Here is a 24,046-nt window from a genome sequence, read left to right as displayed (position 1 = left end):
ACTTGTTTAAATAAAAGAATAAATACAGGGATGAAGAGGGCATTCCTCTATACGTTTGCAGAAAAAGAGTCTCTAACAAAAATACGCATGACTTTTCAGTATCTGGCATGGTTCCCAGAGCAGAGAACTTGAGACATTTTAATACTTGAGAGACAGGTGTATATTAGTAGCTGGAAGACAGACAGGAACAACTTTGGACGTTTTGTGTCTTACCTAAGATGGTTACCATGAGGCATCCTCACACAGATTCTAATAAATCTCCATTCAATGGAATTTCGGTCAGTCTCATGTTGATCCAACATGTAAATATTAATTCACCAATAGAAACACATCCTGGGCCTAAATCTTACAAGGTTAAATCTTACAGTGTGCAGGATGAAATAAACCAAACCTGTCAATGTGACTTCAAATATATCACCTCCAGGCTGACCTCATAGTACTTACGCAGAGGTAATTCAGCACACGTGACACACAGTTTCCCTTCCGGAACAGAATTTCAGAGTACGCTTGTAGGGGAAAGCTATACTACACTCACTTGCAAATGCGTCCGGACGAAGGACTTCTTCCCAGTGTAGTCGAAGTTGTTCCTCATCAGGAAGTAGAGCAGCTGGGAGGCCTCGGTCCTGATGGAACTCAGCTTGGAGTTGCAGAACTTCAGGATCTCGTAGCACAGAGCGGCACACATGTCAGCTCTCCCTTCGTAGAACGTCGAGGGGAACTAGGTGGAGCATGAGAAAGCAAGCAACCAAGTCACGGTCAGCGTGCCCCGCCCCTCCGGGTGCAAGAGGAAAACGCAGGACAGTCGACGACGACCTCCCCGGTGAAACAGCTTACCTTATAAATTAACGACCTCAAGGCAGTGAAGACGTTTTTCAAAGCCGTTTCAGACTGATGTTTTTGAAGAAAGCACAGGTAGACGTCAAAAACTTTTTTCATGAGAGGATTATGTCCATGGTCAGCCAGGAGCTGGTTCTAAAACACACAAGGACGGCTGCATCAGTGGGGCACACCAGGCACCCAGTAGGTCTCACACCATTTTGAAGTTCAAAGGTTAAATTTTCCAGGTACTAAGACAACTTATAATGTCGGTCAGTCTCATGTTGATTCAACATGTAAATATTAATTTACCAATATAAACACATCCTGGGCCTAAATCTTACAAGATTAAATCTTACAATGTGCAGGATGAAATAAACCAAACCTGTCAATGTGAATTTGAATATATCACCTCAAGGCTGACCTCATAGTACTTATGAGGTGATAGTACTTAAATGTGCTTTTATGAGAAGTGGAGATAAGCAAAAAAACTCTGCCATGAATCCTCTAAGAAAGCACAGAATCCTCTTGTGCTATTATAAGTAAGCCTGTTAATAAATTTATGTTTCGGAGAGTTTACTTTTTTCTATAAAAAGAGGAATTATAAAACTTCCCAGCAAACTGTTACCACACTTTATTGTTGGAAAAAAATTTAAGGGATAAGTTTTTTTTTGTGATTCACAGATGCATTCACAGCTGGTAGGACACCTGGAAATCACAATGATCTTTATATTATGCAACACCAAGGCACAGTATTGAATTCCATCATGAGAAGAAGCAATCTAATGAGCAGGAAGCGTGTTTTAATTAACTGAATATTATGTAATTCTCAACCATGAGCAACTGTTCAGCAACCAAAAATAAAAAGGCTGCTTCTAGCGTTCGGGGAACTGCTTACATGGTTTGTTGTCTGTGAGCACCACTTTCCCAGGAACCACAGTCCTTCCTAATTATGGTGGAGTAAGGTCTGGGCGAATCTGGATGTGAGCTTTTATTTTCTCAGCGCTCTTTGCGCTGAGGGATCCAGAGGAAATGGTTCACAAAAATTGCCAAGACCCCGTTCCTGTTGTCTGAATTGTTCCCGTCTCTAAGTTCCTCCCTCCGGAGTTGAATTATTTTCCCTTCACTCTCTCTGATCAAGGTATTGCTTCCCATTTTCAGGATTTAGTCTTCTTAGGTTCTGATCTCAAAATTTGCTTGCGAGAGTGGAATTAAAGCCCACTTACACAAGATATAAATAAGCCCTCACTTAAGGGAATAAAGGACCTTTCATTTTAGGAACACGTCCCCCACACCACCACCACTAGCTGCCTTCCTTAATTTTCTAATGAATTTCCGCCTCTCTCTCATTAATTAGAAAGTCATAGACACTAAACATAAAGAGTCTGGAACATTCACTGAGGCCCACAGGAATGGAGGTTCCTTGTGAAAAGACACTTATTCTGTTAGGATCTGCACATGATACCAGGGCAAATATTTTTACTCTAAGAAAGAAACGTGCTTTTATGAGAAGTGGAGATAAGCAAAGCAGAGAGTGATTTAGGTTCTGTCTTCCAAATACCCTTGCAAATAGACTGTTTCAAGATTCACAGCATATTAATATTCATGCAGTTTTTCCCTTCTGTGCTGGAAATGGAAGCAATCATTTAGCAAGAATGGGAAGCATTTGGTTCCTAAAAAGAAGAGAATGCCTGAAGAGACCCTCTTCATCTGCCTGAATATTATTTCCCAAAACCCAAACATCAGACCAAAACAACCTTTTCTATCCCTGAAATGCTCCTACCATTTACTTGAGTAACAGATTTTTTTAAATTTAAGAAGGTGAGTGCGTTTGTACTTTAATGCTTCTTTATGGATAAATAACTCGTTTCAACCGCTACCACACTGAGACTTGTTTAAGGAGGGGAGAGGCAGAGATGCCTGGTACGTTCTCGCGTTTATCATCCTGGAGGGCACAGCAAAAGCCTGTTTCCCAGGTACACACCGCTGTTTCCACTGCTCACACACCTGTGGCACACCCTGACCAGGTAAGCTTTATTATAGTTCGGGGAATTCAAGTCATTAACTGGGGAGCAATTTCATTAAGGGCATTGAAGGATGAATGGTTCCCTTACAGGGGCAACAACAGTGAAGTAAATAGACAACACAGAAGGCCTCGCCGGTCCAGCTGAAGCAGCACACGAATGTAAAAGGTGGAGTTCTGACCACGAACAGCCGTTCAATACCAACCTTAAACGCCAGCGTGAACAGAGAGAGAGTGTCCAGAGTCGTGAGGCACACCTCAGTGGCAATGTTGGCTTCGAGTAACGACTGGTGAAGCACGTCTGCATCCGAATGGCCGTAGCCTGCATGAATTACAACACAAGGTCACTGCCGGGGGCTGCACACAGAGCAGAGCGGCTGGCGGGATGGTACAGTCAGTCAGCTTTTGATTATTTATAGAAGGCTTACTTATTTTGGGGGGTGTGGGGGGGCTGGTAGTTAATAATGTTTGCATACAATTGTAAGTCTTTTTCAACTCCAGAAGGGAAGTAATGGCAGCAAGTATTTATTGTGTGCTTGCTATATGCCAGCCATAATTCTATGAACTTTACAGGTATTACTTCATTGAATCCTTCTACAGCCCTATGAAATATGTACATTATTAAACCCCCTTCGCAGATAAGGAAATGGAGGACCAGAAAGGCTAAACAACTTGTCTTAAGTCACACAGTTAGTGAACAGTGGAGCCAGGAAGGCACCTGGGCCGGACTCCATCAATCTAGCCACTTGGCTGAGCTGAAGGACGGCGAGAGTGGTGAGGGAGGTGGAGATGTCCAAAGCTTCCCACACAGACAGAGGCAGCGCACAGCACAGGGGGTAAGAAGATGAGCCAGGCTGCTGGTCCCTGAGTCCAGCTTGGCCACCTGCTAGCTGTGTGACCTTGGGCAAGTCATTTGACCTCTTTATCCTCATCTGTAGAATGGGGATAATAACAGTATGTATCTCAGAGGCTGTGGTGAGTATTAAATTCGTTAATATCTGTGAAGCTCTGAAGACAGTGCCTGGCACAGAGTGAATGCTATGTAAGCGTTAAGTCAATAATGTAAAGAGCTGTGTTATCAGCTACAACCATGATTAATAATCAAGAGTTGACTGTACTGCTAATAGTATTCTACTTGCTTTAATAAAAAGCACAAAAGCCAGTGTGTCTGAAAGAAATGTTTAAGGAAAGGAAAGAACTTGAAGAATCATAATTTAAGTACAAACTGATATCTTCTTATGTGGCTGTAAAATCAATTTAGTACCAATAAAAATGGAGGTCGACATACAATTTGAGATATTAAATTATGAATGGTATGCATTAGCAGAAAATACAGAGATGCAAAGATGTTACAGTATTGATCTAGATTACAAGGAAAGATGGCAATATAATAAAACATCATGTAATGTCTTTCTCCAAGGAGCAAAAACAAATCAACACTTACTATGTAGGTAATTTTCTTAATACTCCAGAGAGGAGGACATTTTGTACATGGATCAGGAAAATGAAGTACAGAAAACTTACAGAATTCTCTTGAGGCCAGAAGTGGGGGAGAAACAGAAACTACACTGCAAATTCCTTATGGAGGTCACTGTATCATACTACACATTACGAGGATAAAATAAGGCAACTAGCATGATGTTATTCTGACTTTAATAAATGTCAGCTACAGGATAATTTTTAAAAGGTAGAAAAAAAAAAAGCTTTTCAAAGCTACCAAGTTGCTTTTCAAAACATGATAAGAATACTGCTGTGTGCTTTCATCCGATTCTTCTTGGCTTTTAAAAGGTGGTTGAAGTCCTGTGTTTGTGGACTGCATTATTTTCACACCGCAGCACAGTCCACGTGCCCTTAGTGACCCTACATAACACACCTGGCACCATGCTAGTTCCGGTTCTTTTTATTTCTGCATTTTGGGTAAGAAATCTCCCAGAGACAAGGAAGATGGCTATTTTGGGGACTAATGTGTATTGTACTGCCTTCGTAAGCCAAGGCATGTCCTCATTCAGTGAGGTTTGTTTGGAAAGATTCAGAGACAATGAAAGAGGAAAACAGAATGATCACAAACTGGGGCAAGAAGGAGCAAAAAATTACACTTTTTATTAGACCAACCAAAACTATCACACAGCCCTGAAGGACCCTTTACTGAGGGCTGCTGTTTACCCCAGATAAAGTTTTAGAGTCTGGGTTAATCTATAACAAGAAACTTGCTTTGGTGATTATTTTCATTCTTTCTCTGCATGGAATTGTCTTTTTTTCTTTCTTCTTCTTTTTTTTTTGAGGTAGACATAATATTAAATCCTACAGATAAACAGCAATCACACTAAAGGTAAATGGCACTTTGCCAAATGGATGTATTCTCCAAAATGCATTGGGAAGTTACAAATCTTTTGTGAAAGTCATCATTTTTTAATTTAAATGTTTAATTGAATTTATTGGTGTCCTTTCTCTTTCTAGATAACACTGGCTAAGGGTATCCAGGTGATTATTATAGATGAGGTGGCCTACACACTTGAAGAGTCCCCACAGAATTTACCTAATTTTGAAAATGCTGGCAAATGTGCAAAATTACATATCCAAATCAAAGAAACATCTCAGAACCCAGGAAATGTGACTTTATAGTATTTTATTTGCTATCTTGAGTATAGACATTTAAAGTATCCAGCCCATTTCACCTATTTTTAAATATATATTGTCCATGCTTAGGCTGTTTAAAATACTAATTTTACTTCAGAGAATATGCATTCTCTGCATTTTTCATATTAATTCACTACTCTGTGTAAAAAAGAAATTTAATTATCATGTATTCATTGTCCTATTCTCAATTCATAAATATCAAAGAATTTTGGAGTAGGATGAGTTCTCATATGATCGGGTGCTCACCCTGTCTCTGTTTTCACATCTGCCCACACTGGCTAATGGGCATTTCAGGTAGAAAATGTTTTCCCATGTTGACCTGAAATCTAAACTCTGCAACTAAATCCAGTGATCTTAAACTCTTATGTTGAATTACAGGAAATACAGGTTTTCTTCAAGCATTTCTACCGCCTGGCTGCTCTTTCCCACCCCAGTGGGGAATATGAATTAGCATGCAAGTTAATTTAATATATTCCTCGACTACTGTAGAACATCAAAATAAATACAAAGTTTATTTTCTATTATTTCTGCAACTGTATCTCTTATTTGCAAACATGTTTCACATCGTTTCTCCCTCATTACCTGGTTTATATAAAATATTCTACATACAGCCATCACTCTCAACTTGTTACTTGGCACAAATCTCTTCTACTGACACACAATGAGTGCACTTTACAGTAAACCAGTCAATGTCTTAATGATGTAAACATTTACCTTTCATGTACCTGGGCAATGACCCAAACAACAAGCCTCTATCCTTTGAATGTTTTTAAAAGTTAAAAGTATTGTCCACGAGGGGATTTTCCATTTTCATTATATTCTCTTAGAATCCGAGAGTAAAGTCAAGTCCCGGCTAGAGTGACATGTGTAGTGCCTATGATGTCTTTTCTTATGTTCTAGTGATAGGTGATGGGAAGGTATAACTTGGCCCCATTGGATTAAGTTTCTACAGTCCTCTGCTGCTCCCTGCTGGTCATGCTGAGGGCTGACAAAACCTTTCCTAGCAGGACAGAAGAGAAAATAATAAATACAAGTGTAGAGGGGACTCTTCCTGTTTTAATTCTTCTCTAAAATAAATTCATTTTATACTCTGGAATCCTAGAAAATATCTCACATACTATATCTACTTCATATTGATTGGCCCAACAGAAAGTACTGTATTCATTGTTAAATAAGATTTTTTTTAAGAGACATATATGGCTATAAATTTCCCATAAAATGTCTAGGTATAGATGTAAACAATCATGTGTGTGCATATACATATAAATGATCACACACATACACATGCATACATATAGTACATACTCCCTTCTCTGTGGTTTTTGGCCGACTTAATGATTTGAATCTCAAAAAGCTAAAAAGGGAAGGGCGAAAGCCACCCAAATACATATAATCAGAATTAGAGCTATAATGAAGACTAAGTCCCAGGGGAAGATGCAAGGACTATGAGACATCCACTTGGGAATGAGCAGGAATTGTAGGAACACAGGCAAAAGGTAAAAGAATCACTACACGCTGTGTATTGGGAAGGCAGAAGAAGAAACTGATTGAGGATTAATGTCACTGAAAACGGACTAAAGAAAAAACTCCAGGATGAAGAAGAAGAAAGGCAAGAAGGCCAGGCTCTCTGTGGGCAGCAGGAAGACAGAACGGAGATCAACTGTGTTAACAGTGTGGTTTTTGGCAGCAGAACCCAGCCAGCTGTCTCTCTCCTCCAGGTCAAGCCACCACCGCAAAGGCCATTCATGGTGGGAGGAGCTGCTGCACATCCTAGCGGATTCGTTATTCGCCTGTTGATCTCTTATTTTGGTTTGTTTTCTGCGTTTCCTAAATGATTATCTCTGGAGGTGGGGCCTTCGTCTGCTTAGGATTCTTTTTAAGACATGTGTTAACGGTTAAATATTTATGTCAACTGACAGGGAGGCAGTCCCTGTGTTATACATGGTCTGGGCTAAGGCAGTGGAGCAGGTCCTGCAGCTTAGTGGAAGTTTAATTTGTTTGTTAACTAGGAAATGAAAACCGAAAATAACCAAACTCCTTGTTTTGTTCGTTTCAATCCCTTGTCTGCAGAGCTAGGGAAGCCCTAACAGTCACGATGTTGGACCATCAAGGATGGCAGCTGTAGCCGTGTCACTAATGCACTCTCGACAGGTCAGTCAGAACTCAGAACTAGCGTTTGCAAGCTACCAATGCAGTATGTGGCAGACACAATCCCGATTTAAATTAAGCCTAGAATTTTCTAAAGAGAATCAATGCCCATTACATTTAATGTGGTCAGGGGAGGAAGAATGGGAAGCTGCTGTATTTTGATTGCTCAGCTTTCTTACTTTCACCTACAGCTGATCCTGGAACAATACGGGTTTGAACTGCATGGATCCACTTATAGGAAGATTTTTTTTCCCAATAAGCACTGTAAATGCATTTCTCTTTCTTACGATTCTCTTGATAACATTATTTTCTCTAGGTAACTTATTGTAAGAATACAGCATATACTATATAAAATACGTGTTAATCAACTGTTTGTGTTACCGATAAGGCTCCCAGTCAACCATATGCTATTAGTAGTTAAATTTGGGCAGAGTCAAAAGTTATACGAGTATTTTTGACTGTGAGGGTGATTGTGCTCCTGGCTCCCATGTTGTTCAAGGGTCAGCTGTATTATCAATGTAATGTGATGGGAATATTGTCTTTACTCCTGGCCTACATTAAGAAAGAGGTATGGAAGTCACAGTGAATGGAGTTCCTATGATTAGAAATGATGAGGAGATATTAATAACCATGTACTAAAGATGTTACTTAAAATGAGCACAAAAATGGTCTAGATAGAACAATAACTAGCTATGTCATGCTTGGAGAAAAGATGGAACAATTCAGAGAACACACCACTAACAGAAATGGTATTTATCATAAATGATCACGTTAGTTTTCAAAGTGCTGCATGGTTGATATCTTTTAGGTTTTCTGCTTTGAGAAACCTTTAAGAAGATGAAACACTTAAATTTTAGGAACAGCACATTCCCACTGGTGACGGAAGAAAGTAAAAAATATGGGCCCACATTTTGGCAGAGCCTCTACTGTGCAGTTAGAAAGCACCAAAGTTAGGAAGGCAAGATGAACAAAAGGTCTCGATTTGCAAGTGAAGCAGCCTTTGGAAAGCAGACTTCAACCTGATTAAATCTTACCATTGTCTACAGAAATTCCAAGCACACTTGATATCTTTCTCACACTGAAAACACAGAAAAAGTCACTTTGTTATTGGCTTTTCCACACCCTCACAAATTGATTCACCGGCTTTATGGTTTCACAGCAGTTAAACATACATTCTAAGCTGGAATGTCAGAATGTGGACGCTGATCAATTACATGCGTGGGATCAGGGCAAACAACATCTGTCCCAGATGTTCTCAGACATTACGGGGGGCGGGGCGTGAAGGGGGAGATCAAAGATAAATTGGTGACAGGCAATGAATCCGAATATTAAATTAAAAATATCATAGAATGTTTGGCTATTGAACCTGCCAAATTTTGTTTTAAAAACACAACCAGAGAGGTTGGGGCCAAGGGGCTAGCACTTTTAGGTCTGGTGTCGTAGTTGACCGTGGTCCACATTGTGTCATTCTCCTCCGAGGAAGGGAACTGCGCCTTGAGCTCTTCATCCTACTTGCTCTGAGCTGGAAGAAAAGTCAGGTTGGTGATGTGGTGTGTGGTGTGGCCTGGGGCTCTCCCCTCTGAGCTGTCACATGAGATGGCTGGCTGTTACGATGGTATGTCATGGGACTTACTGTGGTTAAAAGTGAGAGAGTTATCCAGGCTGCCCAGCTGCTGCAATCTGGCATGCATCATTCCTGTTCTGTTATGGGAAACAGGCAATGTCTGAGACTTTCGATCATGAACTATGGGTCCCAACCCTTCCTGGTTCCTGCAACATGAGTGAAATGGGATAGAAGCAAAAGTTAGACTTGTTACACTGCAGAGAGACCGGGAGCGTTAGTGAGGCGATGACACAGCGGAGAGCAGACGGGCCACGAGAGAACCAAGCACAGAGAGCCTGTCTGTGAGCCAGAGACACACAGGGCTCACAGCAAAGCACCAATGACGACGGAGAAGCGAAAACCAAGCCAAAGCAGAGAACTTTCCAGTTTTAGAAAGTACTTTAGAGATGCTACTTAAAAAGAAAAAAATGGAGCCCAGCCAGTATGGCTCAGTGGTTGAGCATCGACCCATGCAGCAAGAGGTCACTGGTTCGATTCCCAGTAGAGGGCATACAAGAGGCAGCTGACTGATGTTGTTTTTCTCTCATTGATGTTTCTATCTCTCTCTCCCTCTCCCTTCCTGTCTCTCTAAAAAATCAATTAAAAAAACATTAAAAATATTTTTAAAAAAGAAAAAAATTGAGCACCAGTCAACAGGGTGCTAAAGTTAGCATTCTGACAACTGCCAAAACACCACAAATCTTTTTAAATTATATGTGCTATTAAAGAGCAAAAAAACTTTTAAAAATTAAAATAATGCATTGGAAGAAACAGAGAACAAACATGCAATGGGAAGGATTATATGAAGCAGTTTTAACACCTTTATTCTTACCCAGGCAGGAAGGAGAAGAGCCACACACTTTGTTAAACTTGTCAGCAGTCAAGTAAAGAAAATAGAAAAGTGATCTGGGTTAGCAATCAAACAGCTGAATTCCTGTTGTGTACCACCACCAGAGCAGATGAAAAATGAGACCAGTGCTGGGATGACGCCTGTCCCCATCCCTGAGCCAGCCGTCTCCCTCATTGTGTTATCGTGTGGAGTAGAACAGGGCATGCATGGGGTATCATCGGGCAGCATGCTGCTGGGTGATTTCAAGGTGACACAATGAGGAGGCGCAGGACTCATTAAACCAGACCACCGTGAACAGCAAACACTGATGACGTTTAAATCACCGCTCGGAATCGTTTTCCCATGCAGCAGAGACCGTGGTGATTTTCTACAAAGCATGGTGTGTCTTTCCACAGAGCACGTGACAAAGCACCACACCCCAGCTCTCCACTATCCCCTGCTCATCCATTTTTAAGGTGGTCAAAAGGTGCATACTTTTATATGCAAGTATATACAAGGTACTTGTGAAGTTGGAGGATTTTCTTTTAAAAAATCAAATGTGTAGTCACTGAAAAGTGAGTTAACAGTTTCACAAAACCCAATTTTAAAATCTTTTGTTGGGGCAGAAAAATGTCAGCTTCCCACATTCACCATGTTTGGCTCTGAGGCATGTTATTCTATTTTGCACATTTTCCTAATGTCATCTTGTGACGTAGGTCACAGTGAGTGCAGGAAGGGTGGGAAGCTTGCCTGGTTCAGTGCCTTTTTGTTACAAATACACTGCCCATCTCCACGGGACAAAGTCAAAGGGGATCTATTGTATATGGATACCTTGTGTATACTTGCATTTGGTACTTAAAATCTCAAATGTAAAAATTACTGTTATGATAAAAATAAAAGAATTAAGATTAGAGAACTTTAAGTGCCAACCTATTTCTATTAAAAATAGAAAATATTATAGGAGGAAAGCATAAAATATTCTCTCTAAATTTGGTCTTTTTAAAAGAAAACATATACTTTTACTTAACATAAAATGTAATTCTGAAAATTTCTCAAATATCCCAAGAGAAGAACAATATTAACATAAAAAGCAAAATTTTCATGCAGACAGAAAACATATTAAAAATCTCTTTCCTATTTCATTGCTACTAAACAAAATTATAGGTAAGAGAAAAAAACTCAATTACAACTAAATTTTAAAGATTTTCTTAAAACAAATGTTTACTGATAATTAAACTATTAAAAACAATAGCATTAGAAAAATATGATATTTAGACCAGGACCCCATAAGTACATTATCACAGAACACACAGCATAGAATAGAGCACAGACACACTGAATGGCTACAGGGCAGGGGTAAGAACTTGGTAACAACAAGATGTGCTCCGGGAAATACCTCCCAAGAAGGAGCTGCCTGGGTACCCGTCAGCCATGAGTTTCTAGCTCTCCCCAAACTCAGTGCAGAACCAAGCGTTTATTGTGGGACAGGGCAGTGTGGGTTTATGATACGCCACACAGGGTTCTGGTTGGGTAAAAACAAAGGGCACGGGTAGCTAGCTTACTTAGAAGTAGAGGAGAAAAGGCTCCATTTTAGAGTTTTTGTGCAAGTCCAAACACATTTGAGATGGACTAAAAACATTCTCTCATTAAGGAAAAAGGAATGTGGTTAGATGAGAAATTAGTGTCTTTGAAGTTGGAAGATGGAATGGTTAAAAAAAAACACACCACCACAAAAAACCTTTGAAAGTAAAACAGGGAAAGAGGAATAATTGGGGAAGGAGAAAAGAGCCAGAAGACACGTCAAGGGGAAGTGGGAGAGGAGAAAAAGAAGACAGAAGGAACAGGACATGAGGGAGAACTTGGAAGCAAGGCTAGAAGTGTAGCAACAGGCCACGAAGGAGGATCTTTCCAAGAGATATGCATGAGAAAAACGAAACAGAAGGAATGTAGGCGAAAGATGCAAACAGATTTTATGGTCGCAATCCAAAGACCTGCCAACTGCCTTCATGGCTGTTTATGAGAATCCCAACTGCCAATCACCACAGATGACAATTCCCACACATTCAGATCCAAGTAATACAGAAAATGACATAATACTTGAAACTGAAACCCCCACAGTACCTGGCTATATATCGCTTCCCCATGTACTGGAACTGGTGCAAGCAGACTCTGCAGACAGGATGAAAGATTATCAGGGAAACACGAAGATAAAATTATTTTCAATGCATTGTTTTATTTAAGCCCATCAACAATAACACACTCAATAAATTCTTACTAGCCCAGTGGTCAGCAAACTGCGGCTTGGCAAACCGTGGCTCATGAGCCACATGCGGCTCTTTGGCCCCTTCAGTGTGGCTCTTCCACAAAATACCGGCTCTTCCAGAAAATACCGACTTCTGTGCATGGGCCTCAAAGTTTCAATCGCACTGAACTTGTGTGCCCGCACGTGGTATTTTGTGGAAGAGCCACACTCAAGGGGCCAAAGAGCCGCATGTGGCTCGCGAGCTGTGGTTTGCTGACCACGGTACTAGCCCCTTACTTCAGGTTGTCAGAAATTCTCTGGAAGGCCCCTCTAAACCAAGATAAAATTTCTAACCTGCAAAGGAGGCCCCATATTATGCTGCTGCCAGAATTGTGGTGGGCGGCGTAAGCCACACAGAAGAAAGGCTTAGTACCCATAGGACTGTCCATCCACTCAGGGTTCAGATGTTGACCCCAGGCAGTGTGCCTTAGAAACCACCATGGAAAATGTATGCCCTACTGCACTGCTCTGAGTTGCTTATCCGTGCTCATTCAAATCTATGTAAGGAGCTCTCTCTTTTGGCTTAAGTAAATAGACTGGCCCCTTACAGACATCATTTTTTGTTTTGTTTTAATATACCCACAATATTGATTTTTTAAAAAGCATATAATTAATAAGAGGCAGTTAAAATAATGTCCAGTAAGTTCTTCTGATGCTGAATTTCGTCTCACCAAGTGACAACTCCCACCTTTAATCATTAGAGAGAACAGTCATGAGACTATGAACCAAACGCACAAAGCTCAGAGCACCATAGGGTTCCAACTGAATTTGTGCAAATTCATTTGGCCGTGAATCAGGACCCCACTAACAAACATAAAACTACTTATAGTTATGATTTACCCAATGATTATGAATAATGACAGTACTGCAGAAATAATTTTTTACTGCAGAAACAGTAATGTGTTTGACTGTGGGTGTTGCCTGAGACCCTGCTGAGGTCTTATGGAGTTTACTCTATATGCAAATTTTTCAAAAATCCCAAAAATTCTGAATTTGGAAAATCATCTGGCCCCAGCAGTTTTGGATAATGGATTGTGGATTCGTGTAATGATCTTAAAGAAAACCAGAAACTTAAACTAAAGAGAAAAAATGAGATAACATATGTAATATGTAAGATTTTACTTATCTTACATTTAAAAATTATAGCAATTTTTCTATCTCAGTTTCTGCATCTATTTGAGATAGGTTAGACTCAACTTAATGCAGCATCCACCCAACTCGGCTAATACATTTTCTATCATTTTATTAAAATGGCTTATACTCAAGAGTACTAGTAGTTACCTCTTATAACAACCTCATGTCTAATAATTTAAGGTTGGTCACTGACCACTGAGTCATAAGCTCATGAGAGCAGGTGCTGGGATCAGGTCCAGGAGAAACAGCTTAAGAGTATGGATATGAATATCTGCATTCCTGGTTCAACTACACAGTATTCTTCACACCTCTTCACTGGCCAGGGAAAATCAAGAGGCAATTAACAAAACAAAACTACTCACTCTGATATTGTAAAAAAGTCCATAAGTTCAGATGTTGAAGCCTTGTTCCAATACGTAAACAAAGCATCTAGAAAGTAAACATTTATCAGGTCAGAATCATGATGCGCATTCTGTACATTATGAGATGGGACGAGATCTCAGAGTATAGGCCTCCAAACCCTGCCCCCTTTTACAGCTAATCAGAGGACGAACCACAGTGACCCATCTGGATAACACATACAACGGGCTTATTCAATCTAAAGAAGCTATGTTTGAACCTTGAAGCTTAATTTCTTTGTACATCATCTAGTGCTATCCTATATAATAAAAGCCCAATATGGTAAGTGTCTGGTTGTCTGGTTCAACCAATCAAAGTGTAATATGCTAATGATACGCTAAGGCTGCTCAACTGTTGCTGTGATGTGCACTGACCAACAGGGGGCAGAGAGTTGACTGGTCGACCAGTTGCTATGATGTGCCACCAGGGGGCAGACGCTCCAACCAGTAGGTTAGCTTGCTGCTGGGGTCTGGCCAATGGGGACTGAGGGAGCCAGGTGGGACATGCCCTGGAGCCCTCCTACGGTCCCTCCCCGGACCCAATCGTGAACTGGTGGGGTCCCTTGGCCTGGCCTGCACCCTCTCGCAATCCGGGACCCCTCAGGGGATGTCAGAAAGCTGGTTTCGGCCCAACAGCGGAACAACCGGTCGCTATGACGTGACTGACCACGGGGGCGGGGTCAGATGCTTAACGCAGGAGCTGCCCCCTGGTGGTCAGTGTGCTCCCACAGGGGGACTGCCACTCAGCTAGAAGCCAGGCTCACGGCTGGCAAGTGCAGCAGTGGTGGCAGGAGCCTTTCAGTCAGACATCCCCCGAGGGCTCCTGGACTGGGAGAGGGCACAGGTCAGGCTGAGGGACGCCCCACCCCCCACCCCCCAAGTGCACGAATTTTGTGCATCGGGCCTCCACACACACATGGAAGCATGTATACTATACTACACACACTGTTTTGCCCTTTGAGTTTTAATTCAACAATATGGCCTAGATCTATCTCAATGTTTTTCAAGCTGCATAATATTCGACTATAACTGATTTAGCCAGTCTCTTACTGATAGACACTTACTTGTTTCCCCCCTAATCTTATGCTATTATGAATTGTGCTTCAACGAACATCCTTTTGCATGGGTCTTTGCACACCTGTCCAACTACGTCTACAGGACAAATTCTTAGATGTGAAATAGCTCTGTCAGATGGTATGTGCATTTTCAACTTCCACAGATACTGCTAAATAAACTTCCAAACAAGCAGTGCCTGCTTCCCCACACAATGCTACACTGTACTCTTAATGAAGAACCCACACTTACTCTTCATTGAGACCACCTGTATATTGTAATTAAGGCAAATTCTACAAATTTATTTGCAGGAAGTATGTTCTGTGTATGACCCTTAACCATTTAGCACACTCCACAGACTGTTACCATTTGATAGTTAAATATTTTTACATTCTTATAGTATTTTACATTGAGGTTCAGAAACAGGTGAAGAGATTTCTCTCTGAGACATTGATTTGGGAGCCTGAGGTTGAGTGAGAAGGTGGCTGTAGAGATGCCGATGGCGCAGGAAGATGCATGGCCTTGGACTGTTCCTCTACATTGTCAGGAACAGTGACATATGGGGTAGCCAGGGGATATAGATTGAGAATCTGTTATGTGCGGGCACTGTGCTAGGTGGTCTCATGATGTCACATACAGTATACCATCAAATTCTCACCACAATCAGAGGCAGAGAGTCCCAATTTACAGAGAAGCTAATGAAGGCTCAGGGAAGTTAAGTTATTCTCCAATTTAGTACACCTGATTTTAAAAGCCGTATTTGGCCTATTGGGCTAGTGACAAGGGTGGGTCAGGGAGCTTCCATTTTTCAGGGGTTTTGAGTTTAGATTCCAGAGTGACAGACTCTGGTTATTTGAACCTGGTCATCCTGGTGTTGTGAGAACCCAGGGAGCCAAGTGAGTGCTGGTGGGCCTCTCCAGGTCAACTTGCAGACATGTGTGGCCAGTCAGTGGCCAGGCTACTGGCTGAGAAGAGGGGGAAGAGCAAGCCAAGCTCCATGAAGAAGGGAGGAGGCACAAGAAGGCGCAGAGCGTGAGGGCCCAGCATGTGGAAGGTACTCGTTAAATGTGGAATAAAGGAAAGAATAGACACAGAGTTACACAATCAATTTTGGTTGTCTGTCTGGTCAACTATGCTGAAGAGTATTTCTCCCCTACCCCACTCCATACACGAAAATCCATTCTCGGTAGCTAAGCTTTAAATGTGAAAATTTAAATAATAGAGCTTTTAAAGAAAATATAGGAGAATATCTTCATGATCCTAGAGACAGTTGAAGATTTCTGAAACATGACACACAAAAAACTCTAATTATAAAGGAAAGAAATGAGTAACTTCAGGTAATTTAAAAAATACTATAAAACTCTTTTGAAGAGGTTGTTGTATCTTAAAATCTGTGCATAGCCTTCCTAAGGGCCAACTTTAAAGGATAACTTTCACTTGGATGCAAAATTTCTGGTATTTGTCTTTAAAAAGCAGTTATGTTATAAACCATATTTATTGTTTGAAACTTAAAATATTTTAAAAAATCTTTCAACATAGGAAAAATAGGATCATAGCTGGCTAAAAGTCACTACCATAATAGAAAGTTTAGAACTTTTGACTTAATGAAAAGAATTTCAACTTTATAACTTTATAATTTCAACTTTTATTTAACCCAAATATCAGAATAGGTGCCCAGTGCTCTTGCATTTGGTCATCAAAGAAAATCTTGTTTGTTCTTTTTTTAACTAGTTATTTAAAGGTAACAAACTGACAGAAGAATGAAATAATCCAGTCCTGAAGCACTTTAAGGACAGGTATGCTGTTCCTAACATCTGAGTTGTAAGATCAGACTGTATTGCTGCTAAAATGGAAGCTTGTTATAAAAGGAACACCCTGGCCATTGTGGCTTAGTTGTTAGAGTCTCAGGGCTAATTCCTGGTCAAGGGCATGTGCCTGGATTTCGGGTTCGCTCCCTGCCTCTGAAGGGGCACGTGCGTGAGGCAACCAATCAATGTATCTCTCTCACATCAGTGTTCCTCTCTCTCTCTCTCTCTCTCTCTCTCTCTCTCTCTCTCTCTCTCTCTCTCCTCCTTTCCTCCTCTCCGCTCTCTATCCTCAGGAGAGGATATTTCAATAACACGATTTGCTTCCGGTAAAGCCAGCAATGTCGCACACTCTAAAAGGAAGGGATGCTGAGGTTCCCCAACACTGTATTTTCTAATTCAAGAAACAGACTAATAAAGTTGTGCAAGTTGCCAGTATGTTTGTTTGAACAATGACATTTAAAACAAAATCAAAAAGCTGCTTTGCTTCTCTGCAGCTGCCTCCTTTAGTTAAGATGGTAGGTCTGAGTTCAACATAAATGTATAAAATAGTCCCATTCACATTTTAGAACTCATTTTCTAGAATAAAATAATAAAATACTTTTCCAAATTAAGACTTTTATTCTTACTCCATTTAGAAAATCAACATGTATTTTAAACGAGGAAAATTGTTTTAAATCCTTATATCCTTTCAACCAATTATAATCTTTAAAAAATAACCCAAACACCGAAACAAGGAAAGTAAAGGAGATATCTCCATTTTTACCTACCATCAGACATGCTTTTCAAGATGTAGAGGAAACACATCAGCAGGCTCTTAATCTCAGACTGGTCCAGTTTGTCACAGCGAACCATGGCATTCCCCAAAGTGCCACTCTGTTGGTGCTAAAGAAAGGAAATACGGGTGGGTTTTTCTCTTTCAACAGCAGGTAACACAAAGTCAGCTTCACTTTTCTACCTTGGAAGAGAAAGGTTCTTAGAATTGAGCCCAATCATTCTGACTGGAAGGTATAGATAATTTGTCAACACACATCAGGCGCCTTCCCCGGATACACACAAGTGCTGCTCCACACAAGCTCTGGCTTGTCTCCTGCGCACACTCTCCTAAGGGACAAGCCGGAGGCGCCAGCCTTTCCAACTGGATGACCATCGTTGAGTTACCAGCTTAGTTCTGAAATGCCAAGTCAAACCTCATGCAGAAAAGCAGGAATGATGATTCAGACGACACTGCAGAACCAACCACATCCTCAGGAAAGTGTCCGTGGCTAAGACAGCAGAAGTCTATGGTGCTGCTGAGTACCAGCCACAGAAGCCTGGGGCTGAGTTGCTGCCATTCAGTTACCTCCTGGGGCACCCTCGGGGAAAACCATGGGCAGGCACCCGGCAGGAAAACCTGGGGTCACCTCAGCACAGCACTGCCAAAGACCCTAAGCTGATGAGGTCACTCCATCATCAGCTTAGCTCAACACCGCAAACGCCAGAAAACTCAGGATGCAGGGCGAGGGCAGTTTTGCCACTAGACAGCAGGTTCACAAGTTCAAAGGGTTCACATTAAAAAAAAAGAATAAGAATCGCATCTCTTGATAAAAACAGAGAAGATTTAAAAATCCTCAAAGTTACATTTCCAACTGAAGTCAGGGAAATTTTTTTGCCAAATACCAAAGCAGAAAGATCAGTGAAAAACTCTCTCTCATTCAAGGTATTAGTGGGCAATTGAGAAAAAAAATATGATAAATAGGTCTAACTCATAACATCCATGAATATTTGTAGTCAAGGAAGAAATATGGGAGCTGTTAGTGGCAAAACCGGGGTGCAGATGCATCACCTGGCCCACCCACTTCCTCAGAGCCGCTGGGAGGACTCCGTGCTTCCTGCAGCGGGAAGGAAGGTGCCGCAGGCAAGGTTTCCTCTGGCAGAGGCGGGATGGTGAGAAGGGAGAAGTCCACAGTGACCCGGTGTTTCCTGGCTGGCTGGCAGCTCTCCTCCTCCTCCTCCTCCTCCTGGCCAGCGCTGCGTATGACGCAGGCGGAGTGCCTCCTGAGCAGCTTCTCCCTCTACACGCGAAGGCATGTCAGGGTCAAGGGAGAAGTTCGACAGGTCATGACACACACCTCTACACACAGCAGTTACGGACAGCCATGTCAATGCCAGCCACGGAAACGCGCGATGAGATGACAAACCTGGTGCCGAGGAAGGATGTGTCCCATGTTTCTGAGAGCTAGGAATACATCCCTAAATGGTTCACATGTTTATTCAACGTACATGTGCTTGCCTATACCTTGAAATAAATTAGGACAACAGTGGCCAAGTGAGACCAACCTGTCACGGTCTCACGTTTAAATCCAAGCTTTATCCATTCCCACAAAGTCCCAAATAATCTGAGCCTTAGTCATTTCAAGACAGAAGGTTTAATATGAGGAAGATCTGTTGGGCTGGGTTCGGGCAGTGTGAAAAAGTGATGTGAAATGAAGCCTTACCCTGGAATCACCTGTATGGTCAATTAATCTTTTCTGCAGCTGGCTTTGGAACCAATGCCGTGTGTATGGACAGCTGTGTTATAAATGGTGTTCTCCGGCATACAGACCACAGGGGTTCTAAATTAGTGGCATTCTGATTTCCCTAGTTGTCCAACCTGCCAGAACCACTTGCCAAACTGTAAACACTGCCCGAATCTGGTATTCTGGAAACAGGAAGCAGGGGGTTCCAGGGAATGGGCCCCATTCTTAGTTACTACTCTGACGATCTACTCCAGATTAACTGAGGTTTTTGTAGGGTTTTTTGTTTTGTTTTGTTTTAAAGGTCACACAATGAACACTAGAACATGAAGTATGTTTACTTTGGGCTAAATCTATTTGTTATAAGAAACACATAACCTGAAAAGAAATTACCTTATCCAGGGAATTGCTCTTCTCAATATTCCTTTCTGGAAAGCTGCTGTTCCCTGAATCGGTGCTAATGAGGGATCCTCTCGAATCAGCATTTTTCACACTGTTGATGTTTGGAGTCGAAGTTGTATACGGAGAAGCTAAATGAGAATTAAGCCAAGAATGAAGTTTAGGTGAGACAGAACAAAGTACAGATAAGCACTAAACAAAGAAAAATTACTTTTACGGCACTTATTTTTTTTCTGTTAGGAATTTGGCTCAAGAGTTGCATTCAATCACCTATCAAGTAGATAAAAACAAACTTTAATCAGAAACATTCAGCCATAGCTACCAATTCACTTATGAAAAACCACCTTTGATGGCGAAGACTAAAGGAGCATATACTGTTTCAGAATGGGAGAGAATGAAGACTTTTAAAAATATTTAAAAGATAAAACCACCTACAACTTATTAAATAAAAAAATTAAATCATGCAACACACCCATCGTGTTCAAACCGTGTGCTGAGGTGTCCTAGAAAACTTAGAGGGGTGTCTTGAGATAGTTTACATTTTCAAGGAAAACACAACGATACTTGACATCTGTCGGAAACTGTAGTTTCAACATTAGATCATGCCACATTCCTTTCTATGATGTCATGTATTTGTGAAGTGGGGTATTTTTGGCAGCTGCTATGATAAAAAGCAAGTACTGGGCAAAAATCAATGTGGAACAAAATGAGGAGGACTATGAGCAACCTGATTCAAAACTGGAGAAGCTGGGCAGTGCCCAACAGACACACACATCCCATTAGTAGGTGTTGTGGTTTTTAAAAATAATACAAATGGTTTTCTTTAAATTTATGGATATTTTTTCAAATGCCTACTAAGCTGTTCGTATATAAGTACTTAGGTTACTTGGTCCTAAATACTTAACAAACAGAACTATTAGGTGTTTTTTTTGGTCTGAGGACCCCATGAAAAAATTACTGTGACAATATGAGTGATGTGAACTGAGGATTTGTGGGAAGCTCTGCAATAAACAGTGACAAGCAGACAAGAAATCTAACTTGGACGTAAAATTCGTGACATCCGATAAAAAACAGCATTTGAAGGCAGAAATCAGCACCCACCACGGTGCTGTGCAATTTTTCAATGTGACCGATTGACTTCCTGCTTAGATAAGATGTGCGTAAATCACATAATTAAAACTGACTCTGAGACTTGTACATCCTGTGCTGAACCAAAATGCATGCCTCCAACGGAAAGGCCTGGCTGGCTGTGCAGGGGCACGAGGAGCCTTTTGGCACCACTCTAGCAAGCTGTAAGCACGGTCTCCCATGCCCAAGCTGAGGATGCCTCTACCTGGTACCTCACAATGGGCTGGCCATTTCAGGTTTCAGGATGCAAACTAAATGCCATGGACTAAGACACTTCTAAATGAATCCCTCCCCGGACCTAACACTCGGGTTTATCCACCACCATCCCCGAAACCGATTCAGTGTATTAAAACCAAGAAAAGAAGAGCCAGAGGAATTAAAAGATGTAAGTGAAGGATGGAACAAGTGATCCCCCTGGCCACAGGCGGCTCCCCAGAATAGAAACGATGTGACTGATCGTCACAAGGAGCAGGTGAAACCCTATGAAAAAACTATAGCCTTTTTCTATAGTGAGAGAGAAAAGAAACACACATTATGACCAAATTATAATTATAATTATAGCCCTCCTAATATACTTGGGCTTCATAGATAATGTAGGACACAGAACTCGGGAGAAAGAGGTCCTCAGTAAAATTAGGTCCTAAATTCTCGGAGTTTTAGACTCAATTCCAGAACTACCGTCCTAATCTGAGGAAAACAGATGGAAATGCAACAAATCAAAATCAACATGCTTAGTAGAATTATGTTCCTATATGTTATGTGTGTGTGTTTATACTTTATATCCTGGCCCAGTGCATAACTTTTAAAAAATCTTACTCAACATGTAAGTAAAATAAAAAGAGGTGTAGTCCACCTCTCTCCCTCTATACAGACATCCCAGGGCAATACACTGAGTAGGTGATAAAAGGAACCCTGAGCCTAAGAAGGTGTGCCTTTTAAAATCTCAGCGAGTCTGTATCCAGCAATAAATCAGTTTTAGAATTTTCATGCAGCATGTTTCAAAGACATCAACAAACACTGCTGAAGGAGCATTCTCAATATTCACAGAAACAGGATTTCTTCTAAATGGAAAAGTAAGGAGAAAGTCTGCTCTTAAAGGATAGGCACTAGATCTAAAGTTAACTGCAAACTCCTTGATGACTAAAAGAAGAACTGCAAAAGCTACCAGAAAACAACTGGTAAACCCAGTTCATAGGTGGGGCTTCCCTGAAAGGCATTCCTTGGGAACAAGAATTTAAATCTTTAAAGATGGGAGATGGGGGATGGGGGATGGGGGATAGATAAAGCCTGGGTTTAAATAAGTCTGTTGTGGTGAATTCCTATGAAAAGTGGATTCAGATCTTGAAATGCAAGAAAAAGTGAAAAGACACTAAATCAGTAACTTCTCCATGAGCACAGAGTACTGAAGGCCATTTATGCCATTTGAGTCATGCTGAAGACACCCAATGGTTCATCTTTACATGCTCAGTGCATCCCAAACCTAACAAGGTGCATGGGGAACTGGAGAATAAAGTCAGAGTCAAAACAACACCTCATTCTAATCTGACCATTCCCACAGTTCCATGCATGTGAAAGATGGAACAAGAATCCTACAGAGTACTGGTCAGGGAATTAAAATTTCAACCCACTCCTAGGCCCTAGGAAACTGAGAGTATATCACAAAGCATTAATAATGCTAAAGAACTGTGCTTATTATAATAGCAGTCAGATGTTAACATTATGCCTACCATGCCAAGCACTGCGCATATCGTGTTAGCTCTTTATCCCTCACCGTGACTCTGTTTTGGAGATGTGGACACTGGGTAAAGAGACGAGAGATACTGCTTGTGGTAATTAGTAAACGGTGGAGTCTGGATCCAACACCACATCTGTCTGACTTAAAGCCACTTCTGTGAACCACCACAGACAAGACCCTCTGAAGAGAGCCCCTTCTCGAGCCTGGAGCAGCGGCTGGTGTATGAACAGAGCAAGGCACAGACAGCCGAGGTCCCAGGAGAATGGCTGACGGGAACACTGTGTGCAGGCTCTGCTCTGTGTGCATGAATTAACGCATTTACTCTCTGACGCCAAATGAGGTTAAGTATAACTGTGCAAAACATACATGAACATAAGTAAGAATAAGGGTTGGTATTGCTATTGTAGGATAAATTCCAGCATCAATATGAGGTTTCCAGTTCTATATTCTGCCCAGATTCATCACCTACATGAAACAGCATGTTAATAAGAACAACACAAAATGAAAGGACATAAACTCAGAATGAACAACAGTCGTGCAGATCACTCAGCTAAAAGGACTGCCCTTCATCCTGCCCTGAGAGTTTGTCCCGTTATTGGGTGGTCTAAGCACTCGCCATGGCAAGACGTTTCATTTATTCCCAGTGTGGTATACGAGAAAGGGATAAAGACAGACCAGGAATGTGTCTGTGACAATTCTGTATATTTTTTGTATCATTTTCTGTATGAAGGAGCTGGCACAGGGGCTCAATTGTTCAGAATATTAACAAGTACATTTCTCAGGCATTTTCTTTTGGAGAAACGACTCCATTTGGATCTTGATTTCTGCCATCTGTTTTCCTCCTCATGGGGGCTGCTCTTACATTATTTCAGATAGAAATATATTCCAGGAAAAGAAGATTTAGAAAACCACTCTCAGGATCGCTCTCTAGCCATAAACCACTCGCCCCTGTGGGAATTATTGTCACGTTTCATCTAAATTGCTAACACTACAAATAAATCCTACCACTCCTCTCGCACGCACCTGCAGAGATTTTCCTTTTCTAAAAGCATAAACACTCCAATTTACAGATTTAAAATGATAAATTAACTTAGGCATTAACAAAAAGCCAACAGTACGAATACGTGATCAAGTGCACCAAATTCAGAATTCATGAGACGCTGGGATCTCTTTTCCGGTGAGGGGGTTCAACCATTAACTATCAAAACCAGGAAAACAATATTCAGAGCAGAAATGCAGACTTCAGAGTACTAATCTGAAAGCTCACTAACGACTGGATTAAGGACACCTTCGGAATTAAACCAGAGTGAAGCCCAGGAGAGCGCCGAGCATACCGATGCCAGAGATGGCGCCAAAGAGGTCTTTGTGCAGGCTGTTGTCCAAGGTGTTTCCAGACTTCTGTGGTGTCACCAACGGGTTCACAGCGGGCAAAGTGAGTGTCTCCTCTTTCGCAGTCTGCCAAAGGGGAGAAAGAGAAGGAATAATCAAAGACGATTTAAAAAGAGTCACCAGCTGATCTTGAAAGGGTGACGGCAGGTATT

The 24,046-nt window shown here is 41.3% G+C and overlaps 1 protein-coding gene across 22 annotated transcripts in view; it reads right to left on the bottom strand.

Annotated features, from left to right (window-relative positions):
* Positions 1 to 24,046, bottom strand: part of DOCK9 (dedicator of cytokinesis 9) — a 270,967-nt gene that overhangs the window by 33,538 nt on the left and 213,383 nt on the right. For 8 of the 22 annotated variants that reach the window (XM_070408667.1, XM_070408674.1, XM_070408665.1 and 5 more), the window contains exons 33-41: positions 23,840 to 23,960; positions 19,637 to 19,773; positions 17,519 to 17,633; positions 13,855 to 13,921; positions 12,178 to 12,225; positions 9,258 to 9,394; positions 3,046 to 3,161; positions 835 to 972; positions 536 to 718 (exon numbers count right to left, since the gene is read on the bottom strand). In XM_070408667.1, the coding sequence (XP_070264768.1) occupies positions 536 to 718; positions 835 to 972; positions 3,046 to 3,161; positions 9,258 to 9,394; positions 12,178 to 12,225; positions 13,855 to 13,921; positions 17,519 to 17,633; positions 19,637 to 19,773; positions 23,840 to 23,960 (1,062 nt within the window). Of the gene's footprint in view, positions 1 to 535; positions 719 to 834; positions 973 to 3,045; positions 3,162 to 8,658; positions 8,703 to 9,257; positions 9,395 to 12,177; positions 12,226 to 13,854; positions 13,922 to 17,518; positions 17,634 to 19,636; positions 19,774 to 23,839; positions 23,961 to 24,046 lie in introns of all 22 variants that reach the window. The other 14 variants (XM_070408682.1, XM_070408672.1, XM_070408678.1 and 11 more) reach the window with 2 other exon arrangements.

The sequence above is a fragment of the Myotis yumanensis genome, unplaced genomic scaffold (assembly GCF_028538775.1).
Source record: "Myotis yumanensis isolate MYYU_CA2020_CCGP unplaced genomic scaffold, mMyoYum1.0.hap1 SCAF_3, whole genome shotgun sequence".
NCBI classification, from domain to species: Eukaryota; Metazoa; Chordata; class Mammalia; order Chiroptera; family Vespertilionidae; genus Myotis; species Myotis yumanensis.
This window is presented reverse-complemented; position numbering and strand designations above follow the sequence as displayed.